At 33.5% G+C, this 12401-nt stretch overlaps 1 protein-coding gene across 10 annotated transcripts in view; it reads right to left on the bottom strand.

Annotated features, from left to right (window-relative positions):
* Positions 1-12401, bottom strand: part of SMARCA1 (SNF2 related chromatin remodeling ATPase 1) — a 734807-nt gene that overhangs the window by 676262 nt on the left and 46144 nt on the right. For all 10 annotated transcript variants that reach the window (XR_015723364.1, XR_006777961.2, XM_087859788.1 and 7 more), the window contains 4 exons: positions 9714-9836; positions 7193-7325; positions 4022-4140; positions 3697-3909 (listed from right to left, as the gene is read on the bottom strand). Coding sequence is in view for 8 of the 10 variants with exons in the window: in XM_087859788.1 (XP_087715914.1) it covers positions 3697-3909; positions 4022-4140; positions 7193-7325; positions 9714-9836 (588 nt within the window). In the remaining 2 variants the exon portion in view is untranslated. The remainder of the gene's footprint in view (positions 1-3696; positions 3910-4021; positions 4141-7192; positions 7326-9713; positions 9837-12401) is intronic.

Here is a 12401-nt window from a genome sequence, read left to right as displayed (position 1 = left end):
CCCATTATAAGATATTTTTCTTAGCAGGAAAATGGTAAGGCGATTCACATGCTCTGAGCTTAAAAATCTAAACGGATCATATTCTTTCTACTTGTTTATGTAGTTCAATAGCGACTGATTACTTACTTAAAGACCACACAAGTTCTCAGAGAAAAATATCACAATCTTTTTAGCACATAGAAATAGAACTAAAACTCATTTTCTCTTTTGTATAGCCAGCATTTTCAAATGGAGAAGAGCCTCTAAGAAATCTTCATACTTTAGCTGAAGGCTTTCAAAGTAAGGCATATTTAGAAGTGGAGGTTCATGCCTTCAAGCACTTTAAGACTGTTAGTTAAGTCAGAAGCCATGAATTCAGTACTTTGAGATGTCTGAATAAAATATAACTACCAAGATTTTCACTTTTTTCCTAAGTATTTCACACTATTTATTGGTGTCTCTGGGAAAGAAGAGTCACCTTTAAGCAAAACTATGTTTTTTAAAGACAGCTTCTTTAGTAAGCTAAGTTTAAAGTTTACTCATTAATAAGATTTTAATTTGAACACAGTGACACACTCACATAATGAATCAAATTACATCCTTTGTAGTTCTAAGATAGGATTTTTAATGAAACAAATTAACTTTGGAAAACACAACTGCCTTTTTCAAGAGGAAGTTCCTCTTCCTAGACTGCACGTGATTCACTATACAGAACAATTATTTAAAATAAGGGGGCAAGAAACTGAGGGCTTTGGGGGGGGAATGGGATGGGCTGGTGATGGGTATTAAGGAAGGCACGTATTGCATGGTGCACTGGGTGTTATACACAAGTAATGAATCATGGAACTTTACATCAAAAACTAGGGGTGTACTGTATGGTGACTAACATAATAAAAAATATTATTATTAAAAAATTAAAAAAATAAAATATAATAAAATAAGGGGACAAAGAGATCACCTAGAATTATTAATAATCCATTCCTTTAATTCCCTAACAATAATGCCATGAAATATTCCAAAAAGACAGTCTAACTATATGCATGTTCTAAAACATATTGCCTATACTCTAAATCCAGAAATATAAGCAAAAATTATCCATTAACTAGGAGGGAAATAAAGACAATATGATAGAAAAGCTAACAAACAAAAAACTTTGGATTAAAATATTTAAATATGAAATAAACTATTATATGTTCTTGAAGATTCTTTAGAAATCATAAATTCCACCTCCCAGAAGAGGTATCTTCATTATTAACAGACAAAATGATGGTTTCACTTTGCAATCACATAATTAGTTAATATCTGCTCTTTGGAAAACATACACTGGAGATTTACATCTCTTGGTAAAGAAAGAAATGCTTTGTAGAAAGAAGATGGAGGAAAATAAGAATCTTTACAAGGGAGTTCAGAGACATCTAGTGGTTGATAAGAATACACCGGGGTTTTTTTTTTTTTTTTTTAAATAAAATGAGGTTATGTAGTCCTACAGCCATGTTCTTATTACAAATAATATAAGGTTTTTCTTGCACTTTTGAATCTGTTTCATCCTCTGCTTTAGTTTAATGATTCTAGAAACAGAAACAGCATTAAACTCTCAACCTTTTAAAAAATTAGTAAGGTATCACTGAAATAATACTCAAAATTCAGCAAATGTTCTATCACATAAAAGGGCATTTATGATTTAAAACATGATTCACTGACAAATGCAGGTCTGCATTTGTCTTTTACAAGCTGTTGTTGCTGCTCTACATTAGATAATTACACACATGGCTAAAATTTTTAAATTCATGGCTTTTGAAAGGAGTTCTCTGCTAAACAAGGTCATTGATGCACTGAGCTAGAAGACACCTTAAAAGGCCAACTAGCTCACTGCCAAAGTCTTCAGACAGTCAAAATAGAATCTCATTTTCAAAGCTAATAGAAAAGCTATTTACATTGTTCTTCAATAATCTATTTCAATGATCCAAAGAGCCCTGTCAAACAACTCTTTTCTACCTCAAACCTCAGCCTTTCATGCTACAGATTAATTCTTATCTTTTCTATTTTTAATTCAATTCTTCCCTACTATATCTTATTAACATATATACCTCTTCATATTCTTTTGTGTAAGCATAGCACTTTAAATTTATCCTTATTAAATGTCATGTTGTGAGATTCAACCTGTCCATCATTCCAATATCTCTAGTCCCTTTTGAATCCTGGCTTGATCAAAAGTATTTGCTAGCTCTCCAGCATTATGTATTCCATAAACTTGACAGGCACATTCTAACAGTCCAAGAATACGCTAAATTTATGTTAAAGTTTTAAGAAATATTTGATCTTATAATGCATCTGGAAAATTAGTGCCTTCAATATAGCAACTCAAGATTTTTCTTTTTTTTTCAGCTTGAAGTGAAAATATAAAATGAATCAAACAAAATATTAAGAATTATTTCACACCCCTATTTACATGTTAGGTCAAGAAAACATTTATGATAGAATGCAACTACTTAAAAATGTCCATTGTTTGGGGGCACCTGGGTGGCTCAGACAGTTAAGCATCTGACTCTTGATTTCAGTTCAGGTCATGATCTCAGGGTTGTGAGATCAAGCTCCGCATCAGGTTCTGCACTGGAAGTGGAGTCTGCTTAAGATTCTCTCTCTCCCTGTCCCTCTGCCTTGCTCTTCTCCCACCTCTCTCTCTCCCTCTCTAAAAAAAATGTCCATTGTCTGAATTGTTAGTTTCTGGTGCTTTTAATAATTTTTAGGCTATATAAATCTATTTTTGTCTTAATTACCTCACCTGACAAAAGACTGACAATGCTAACATTAAAAATGTGTTGCATTTAAAAAAAAGTGTTCAATATCAATTTGAACACTGTCAAGCAGCAGTAGAATTTAACAGGAACACAATTCACGTTAGAAAGTATGAAGTAAATTGCATGAAGCTAAAATATCTCTTCTACTTAATTATTCTGTCTCATCATATTCTTTTAAAGATTCAACTTAAGCAACAATTCCTTCTTATTAAAAATAAATCCTTAAGTTATTCACACAGTCTCAAGTATCACCTGCCTTATTACAAATGGGGAAAGGTACCTTTAAAGTGGACAGCTCTGATGGTCATCAGATTAACCAAGTGATCAAACCTGGCACCACCAAGAGTGGGACAACCTAGGTCAATGTGCCTCCTGATGTGATGTGATAAGTAGTTCACATCACTCATGTCACATTCTTGCCACAACCAAATGCAATATGTGAACTCTGCCTGGATCATCAATTTAAAAAAAGAGCTGAGAGACACTATGGGAACAACTGGACAATTTTGTACATAGACTGCATACTACATGACTTTACTGAATCAATGTTAACATTTTCAGGTAGGAAAAAGGTATTGTGGTTATATTGGAAAAGGTCCTTATTTTAAGGAGATAATTGCGTAAGTATTTAGAGATAACACTCTTGATGTCTGCAACTTAGTTTCAATAAACTCAAAAATCTAGATATGTTTATTTTTTAATATCAGATAGATATGTCTTTCTGAATATAGATATGTTCCTATATTTCTTAATACAAAATATAGATTCTATATGTATATATAGATTCTATGTATGTACAAGTGCATATCTGGGTAGAGGGTAAAATGTTAACAATCAGAGAAGCTAATGAAGAATATATGATATTTGAAATATTTCAAGATAAAAAGTTGAAGGAAATAAGTAAGAAAAGAATACATACCATGGCAGTTCTAGACTTGATAAACCAGTCAAATCTAAACTGAGGAGCATTCCGTACACACTGTCTTAATTCTTCATATACGTTTTCTCTATCAAAGCCCATTTTGTGCAACATACAAATCAAAAATCTGTCTTCTTCCTCAGTATAGTTCTTTCCTTTGCTGGTTCCATACTGAATACGCAACTGATGAAATGGAGCCTTATATCTTGCAATCTGTAAATTGAAACAAAATTGTGATTTTAACTAAATGTTCAATAAGTCAAAGCTAATCACCATGTCAATTAAAACAATCTAATAATGATTTGAAAATTATGAAATATAGTACTTTGGCATCCAGGGCTTTCTTGATACTGATCCTTCGTTGAATTCTTGCTTCTCCACGTTCAATCTGAGCCATAATTTTCTCAATGTCCTGTAATTCATTGCAACGTTCCCAAAATACAGCTGAAAAACAGAATTATTACTTTTTAATAAATGTACTACCATTTTAAGTAAATGAATCCAAGGAGCTGTAGAATAAAGAATTAAGATTCTTTAGATAATAATTCTTAAAGATAATAATAAAGAATTAACAAAGAATTAACAGGACATGATGCAGTGAACTTTATACCGTATAAAACTAAGATTCATGTATAAAACTAAGATTCATATATATATATATATATATATATATATATATATATATATATATATATATTCAATTATTAAATACCCCAAACTTAAGTAAGACCTCAACAAGAAGGTTTTAGGTTAGTGAATTTCTTTTCATGAAATACTATGGAATTTTTTTTTAAAGATTTTATTTATTTATTTGACAGAGAGAGAGACAGCCAGCAAAAGAGAGAACACAAGCAGGGGGAGTGGTAGAGGAAGAAGCAGGCTCCCAGTGGAGGAGCCTGATGCGGGGCTCGATCCCAGAACGCCGGGATCACGCACTGAGCCAAAGGCAGACACTTAACGACTGAGCCACCCAGGCGCCCCTGGAATTTTTAATTATCAATCCCAAATGACTAGAATTTCAAAAGATACTACAGACACTAATTTAAGCTATGCTTTCATTCAAACATGATATAGAAGGGAACAAACACATAAACAGAAGAGAGGAGGCCATATAAACTTAGAGAACATAGCTCCCCAGAAGCTATGCAAAACAAAATGAAACAAAATGAAACCCATTATCCCAAAACAAAAATGAAACCCATTTTATCAACAGGTCACTCAAACTTCCTATGAAGCAGCAATTTCTACCAAAACTCTTACTTTACTTTTGGAACCACTCACTAAACTTACAATATTTCCAATGACCTGTATCTTGTTTTTAAACTTACTTGAAATAGCCTTTTCTCTTAAAAACAAAAAATAAAACAATAACAAAAAAAAACCAACAAAGTCACCCAAATTTTATATATGATCTAAATAATTTGGCTGCATTATGTCACATGTTATGACTTCAGCAAAAGACCTTTTAATAGCATACTCTACCCTCTCAAATTTTTCATTTTTAGAGCCTATCATAAAAGGAATGTTAGTGCTCTCAGAGTTTTATTTATTTTTGTGGGGGTGGGGCTTCAACAACAAACATTTCTCACAGTTATGGAGGCTGGGAAGTCCCAAGATCAAGGTGCTAGCAGATTCCAAGTCCAGTGAGAGAGGGAACCAAACCCTGGTTCATAGATGACCATCTTCCCAATATGTTCTCACATGTGGAAAGGGCAAGGGGGCTTTTTTGGGGTCTCTTTTATAAGGACACTAATCCCATTCATGAGGGCTCTACCCTTATGACCTAATCACTTCCCAAAGCCCCCATCTGCTAATACCATCACGTTGGGGGTTAGGATCTCAACATAGAAATTTGAGGGGGGAAACATCTAGCCCATAGCACACAATTAGTACATTAGTGGGCCATTTTCTTCTTTGCACTGGACATCAACCACCCATCTCAGCATCACACGAGGAATTGTCACTCTCTGACTTTTATAAGCACCTCTGTTCATTTTTTCATTCTCACACTTATTCACTCAACATATAAATGGCTGTTACGTATAATATACTCACAAACAGCCAATTGTATATATTTCTTCTTTTATTGCAACCAGTTACATAAAGCCATTCCAATCTCCCCACCCTCTGACATGGCCCCAATTAAGCTGCCCTGAGCTAGTCATGCCACCAAGAGAATATGACACAGCATTTTTTTAATCACTTGTTTTCTTGCAATTTCATAAATATTGATGCTATTTTGAAGAAAATTCTACTTCAGAAAATCTCTCTGCACAAAATCTCTTTTATACTCTTTTCCTTCTATTCTTGCTGCTAGAATTTCTCGCTCTCATTTTTGTCCTAAGCCCCCAGATGTCCTAAACTTATGTGACAGAGCTTAAGAGTAATAGTAATGTTATGCTGGAATCAAGGAAAAGGAAGTTCATAAATTTGATATTATATGAAATAAAAACTCAATGTAATCAGTCTCTAAATTCCCTGGTAATCACCAGAAACCCTTTCAGATATCCAAAACAAAAAGTGTCTTTTCTCTAATGAACCTGGATTTCTTCAAGAACTAACACTCTAGATAAATTAAAAGCTGTTCTTAACTTGTATCAATTTTTGGTGTATTTATTAGTATTATAATGTTTGCTCCCTGCTATTTTTCACTGCAAAAACACAGAATTTCAGTTGTTAAGCTAAATAGGATTTGAGAGGTCAGCACAGAAACCTAAACCTACTTTGTAATATTTCTTCTATAAGAAAAAATGTTCTAGATCCTAAACAGCTCATATTCAGACTAAATTTGAAAGTTCAACCTATTTGGAAGCTAGAAACCTGCTGTTCTACATATGGAAAACTTGCTAGAGATAATGACTATCTTTAACAAGATTTCTTTCAGAAGCCTGAGGTTAGATGTGCTGTGACATGGGAAATAGTATTAACTCCATATGCTTCAAGACCAAAGACACAGCTGAGTAAGAAAGGAGATGATTCTAGAACCAATCAAAAGATTTATTCAACCAGTCTTTTTAGATCTATTCCAGCTTGCCCTGAATTAATGGAATGCACATGACCTGCCTGGAGTTGACTGGAACCGTGAGGGTATCTGAGGATAGAAAAGGGTCTGAGAGGAATTTTCTACTTCATGGATGACCTAGAAAGACACTAATTCAATCCTCTGAACCTAAAGTCTCAGATTTGAATTGTCCAGAAGAGGACCAAACTCCAGAGATGCGAAAGTGAGAAACTAATTTTGTCAACGCTCATTCAATAGCTACCCTTGTTTCATTAGGGCTTTACTTGCCTCTATTAGCTAGCTACCAATGACAACAGCAGTCCATTTAGATAAATCTTATAATCTTTTTTGTGGAAATACAATTATATTTTACACTTTTACCCATACATTATTCATAAAAGTTTAAAAGATCTCTGAACAATGATACAATTAAATTGACACTAAAGAAATGGATAAGGTTACAATTAAACACTATCTTTAAGGTTATATACAAACCTGAATATTCCATGACCTCCTCAGGGGATTTGCCCTCCACCTCTCGAGCTATATTATCGATGTCATCTCTTCCATACTTCTCATTAGCTTTAATAAACTGGTTAAAATCTCGCTTAGTCCAGTTTGTGAATCCCTGTGAACAGAAATTAAGCATCATCAATACAAGTTAAATTAGCAAACCCATTTATTGTTCTACTTATTTCTATACAATGACACATTAAAAACAGTTTAAAAACTTAAAGTGTTCCTCCTTACAAAATCCCAGTATTTTTTATAATCAGAAGTTGAGTGTTATAAAAATAACTGCTTTTCTATCATGAAGAGAATGTACTTCTCTCCAAGTACTATGAACGGATTTATAGTTCCAAGATACTGTGTAGTTTTTAATTCCGTATTTTATAGATGCCTACATTAAAATACAAATGCAATGATATAAAAATGCTAACACAAATAATAAAGTCCTGACATAAAAAGTTGCCAGCAAGATTTATTTATTCAACAAATTCTTTTGAACAATATGCAAGGCACAGTGCTTCAATAGTTTTTTTCAAAGATCTGTTCCCATGTAAATTAAGAAAGGAATGTGATTGCATTAGATCAAAAAACACAGAGGAAAAAATAAGAATGCAGAAAAAAATTTGTAGCTCTTTACATCATTCCAAACTACAGGTGACCCCTGAACAACATGTGTTCGAACTTCGTGGGCCCAATTATAGATGGATTCTTTCAATAAATACTGTGCAGTACTGTAAATGTATCTTTTCTTCCTTATGATCTTCTTCATAACATTTTCTCTTCTCTACCTTATTTTCTTTTAAGAATACAATATGTAATACATGTAACATACAAAATATGTGTTAATCAACTATTTATGCTATCAGTAAGGCTTCCAGTCACCAGTAGGCTATTAGGTAAGTTTTGGGGAGTCAAAAGTTACAGGAAAATTTTCAGCTACATGGGGGGTCAGCACCCCTAACTCCCACGTTGTTCAAGGGGCAACTGTACTGTGAATAAATAATTTCTATTCAAAATTGTATTCATAAATAGAATTTCTATAAACATAATGTTATTGGTCCCACTCAATTTCTTTGTTAAAAGATGGAACAGTTTAACCAATCAATGTTTTAAATCTCTTTGGTATTATTAGTATGTCTGTGAAGTCACAAAACCAAAAATTTGTTTTCTACTCCTTATATCCCAACCCATAACAATGTGATATCCCTAGCTGTTCAAAATTCTATCCCTGGCCTTTAGCTGATGAAGATTTCAGGTGACCCCACATTTTGTACCTTTGCCATGATTTTTTTTAAAAGATTAATTATTTAAGACACCAGAGAAAGATGTTTAAAGAGGAGTAAAAAAAATGATTTTACTTCTAATTACAAACTAAAGCAAATCCTCAGTTGATGCTGTATATTCACAATATGGTGTACATTCACCATATACTATAAGCTAAGTAGCATTCTAAGACCATAACTTTATTTTTATGTTCAGGAAATAAATTGTGAAAACATAACATGAATATTTAAATGTTTTATTTTATTCTGTGGTAAGTCCTAATATTCAGCCAACTGCAATTACATTTTCAAACTAAACTTTATGACTTCCAGGCATTTGGCTCAAAAACTTATGAATATAATTTGTAAAAATTCACTCAGTAAAATTATACATCATAACAAAGAAAAGACCTACATAATAAATAAGATATAAATATAAAAACTATATCTCAATAATTAATGTGGCAACTTTCCTAGCACTGTGCCTCGCATGTTGTTCAAAAGAATTTGTTGCATAAATAAATCTTGCTGGCAACTTTTTATACTAAGGTGGTATCATACAGTACACATGCTTGTTTATTATCTTAAAAAGGTCTTTTATACTGTAACTTTTTTTATCTTCTACAGATTATTCATCTTCTATAGATTATTTGTATATTGTTTCTACACTCCTAAAACTCATTAAAGCAACAATGATCAGAAAGCATTAATAGTTTGTTCAAAGGAAAATGTTCCCTATTTAATAACTATTAGCTTTTAATTATACAATAATGACCTTACAAAGTTTCAGAAATCTCTCACTGTTGTATTAAAGTTCTTTCCAAGACAGGATAATAGGCTTTTGAGAATTATGAAATTATTCCATAAATAAAAGATTAGTAGAGTATAATTTCAGAGGGCAGTTCACAATCAATAAAATAAATTTAAACTTTCAAGAATATGCTAGTAATTGCTGCCTATCAGGATTCATACATGGATTAACATAACTGATAAAATATATGTCTTCTTAGTAATAACTGACACTTATATTTTGCATTTATGTATTTTCTAGCATTTCTGAATGGGTGTATTCTACAAATGGGATACAAAAAATAGGAATAGCTGATCTAAATATATGTTTACCAAATAGCCCTGCATGTTGTTGATGTGTCTAATCAGCCCATACAATAAAAGGTAAATATGATCTGTATTTTCTTTTTTCTACTAGTTAATTAGAAACACTTCAGCCACTTAAAATATTTTACTTGTGTAAGAAGTTTTTCTTTTTCTTCAGTCTCTTCTGGTGTAAGAGGTTCAGCTCCATCAATCTTTTTTTGCTCCTCTCTTTGAGCCACAGCTGGATTAGGAATATCAGGATTCCGTGGGACCTATACATCAAGAGATGAATTGTAAGTAAACTGTTGAGAAAAATTAATTGAGGGTGTATATACACATATCAATCTTAGAGTTATTTCAACAGTAAACAATATTAAGTCATACCAGAATGACACATGATCTTCTCCACAGTCTTACTATCATGATATTACCAAAATAAAAAACATTCTTAAATGTGGTGCATGCTATTTTAGAGTTAAACCCCTTGCTAAATGCCACATTATATTCTAGATTTAATTATAACTGTGGAACAAAATACCACCTTATAATATTGTAATACAGGGTAGTAACAGTAATATCATTATGCCAACACCAACATTATACAATAAAATCTCAAGCCCAGAAGAAACAAAAAGTTTTGCAGTACAAAAAGAGCCCATATTCGCCTGGCAATACACCCAGCAAAATAGACCAGGGTAGAGAAGTGCAATGCACCTGAAGAATGCATTCAATGCCCTGATCAGGTCAAAATGCAAAAAGAAAGAAATGCTTTTACTGCCTACCAGGGTATGGAAAGGGAGAGCATCTTCACATAAATGCAAAGACTGGAAGAAATGAGGGGATAAGGAAGAACCAAAAAAAAGAGAGAGAGAGAGAGAATATATATAAAAGGGGAAGGGTAGCAGAGCACACAAACAGCCAGGATGGAACCTGCAGTCAAGAGAAAAAGCTACAGTAGCAGTGGCCAACAGAAATTCTAGTGTTTTAGATACAGAACTGTAAATACACTGACAACTGAGAAGAGAGCTCAAGTCCAAAAGACTGAGGACAGAAGCTCAGCTCTCCAAGGAAGTAAGTAGTCAGCCATTCAGCTGTATCTCAAAGCTCTGGCCCCTATGTTCCAACAGTGAACACAGACAACCAGTACAGTTCAGCAATATGGAGCAGCATTCACTGTATGGAGTGACAAACTAAGTCAGGCCAAAGCCTCACATTATTTCTATGTGCACCTGCAGTAACAATGTAGCACCCTGATTTTAAGATAGCAGGTACATAACATGTGTGGTACATTTTATAGCATTTCATTAAACATGAAAGGGGTTGACACTAAGCCTTGCACTGTTTGATATGCACACCCACCACAAACAACTCATTCCCTAGGGATATCAGATAGTCATAGTTTTACTATAATGTAATTATAATACATATCACAGTACATTTTCCTAATTGTTATACATATTTCACAGTTTGAAACTATTACATTGTAACTTGAAAATAAATATTTTTAAAAAATGACTGCGTCCAGTTTTTTAAATATAAACCCTACTAAATGGGTTTAAAAGAATTACTGAAAAAACACATTCATTTGCAATCATCAGTACCACACAATCAAATTAATAATACTGATTAAATGTCTATTATGTCCATAGCACTATGACAGGTATTCATTGGAATATAAAAGCAGTAGATATGGTCCTTGCCTACAGGAAGCTCACAACCTAGTTGTGGAATTTTGAATTCTAAGGATTTGGAGAAATGGAGAAGAAGAGGGAAACAACATTCTAGGCTGGAACAATATGAGCAAAAATGGTGAAAGCAAAGCCAGGAAGGACCATATGGTGTTTACGTTGAAAAGGAGTTAAGAAACAAAGCCAGGTTGAGATAGATTTACAAGGGCTTTTGAAACTACACAGTAGTGAGGTGTCTTGGTGGCTCAGCTGGTTAAGTGTCTGACTCTTGATCTCAGCTCGGGTCTTGATCTCAAGGTTGTGAGTTTAAGCCCTACACTGGGCCCCATGTTGAGCATGGAGCCTACTTTTAAAAAAAGTTATACAGCAGACAACAGCAACCACTAGAGATTTTTCCATAAGAGACTAAAGTGTCAAAACATAGTGTTGTCACTTGTAAGCTTTGTGTTGGATGGATTGAAGCGGGGAAGCAACTAGAGGAAAGAGAACCAGCTGAGTGGTCATAATCTAGAAATGAGGTATGATCACCTGGCCTAGGATGGTAACAAATGGAAAAGGAAAAGAAGGTATAAATTAAAAATGAAATGCAGTCCAGTGATAACTTTGATTTTTATGTTTATTTTTAGATAACTTTTTTAATAGCTAAATTCAATTTTTAAATAAGATACACACCAGCAATTCCATTCCTAATATATCTATCTATACAAAGACCTTTGCAAAAATGTTCACAGCAGCTTTACTCATAATAGCCAAAAAAAACCCAGAAAATAATACCAGAACCTTGGCTGTCTCTGGGGAGTGGGTCTAGATATTGAAGGGGAAGAGCCACTTTCTGAGGTGACAGAAATGTTCTAGATCTTTATAGGGGTTTCAGTTATGTCAGCATATACATTTGTCAAAATACATTGAATGAAACATTTAAGATTTATACATTTCATTGTATGCAAATTTTACCTTAAAAAAAGAATCAAATAAATACTGAACTCTGGCTAATGATATGCATGTTGAAGTGTTTCCGGGTCAAATATACTTATGTCTGCAACTTTGAAATGCATAAAAAAAAGATGGATGGTGCACCTGGGTGGCTCAGTTGGTTGGGCGTCTGCCTTTGGCTCAGGTCACAATCCCAAAGTCCCGGGATTGAGTCCT

Source organism: Ursus americanus, chromosome X (genome assembly GCF_024610735.1).
Source record: "Ursus americanus isolate L20-20 chromosome X, mUrsAme1.1.p, whole genome shotgun sequence".
Lineage (NCBI taxonomy): Eukaryota > Metazoa > Chordata > Mammalia > Carnivora > Ursidae > Ursus > Ursus americanus.
This window is presented reverse-complemented; position numbering and strand designations above follow the sequence as displayed.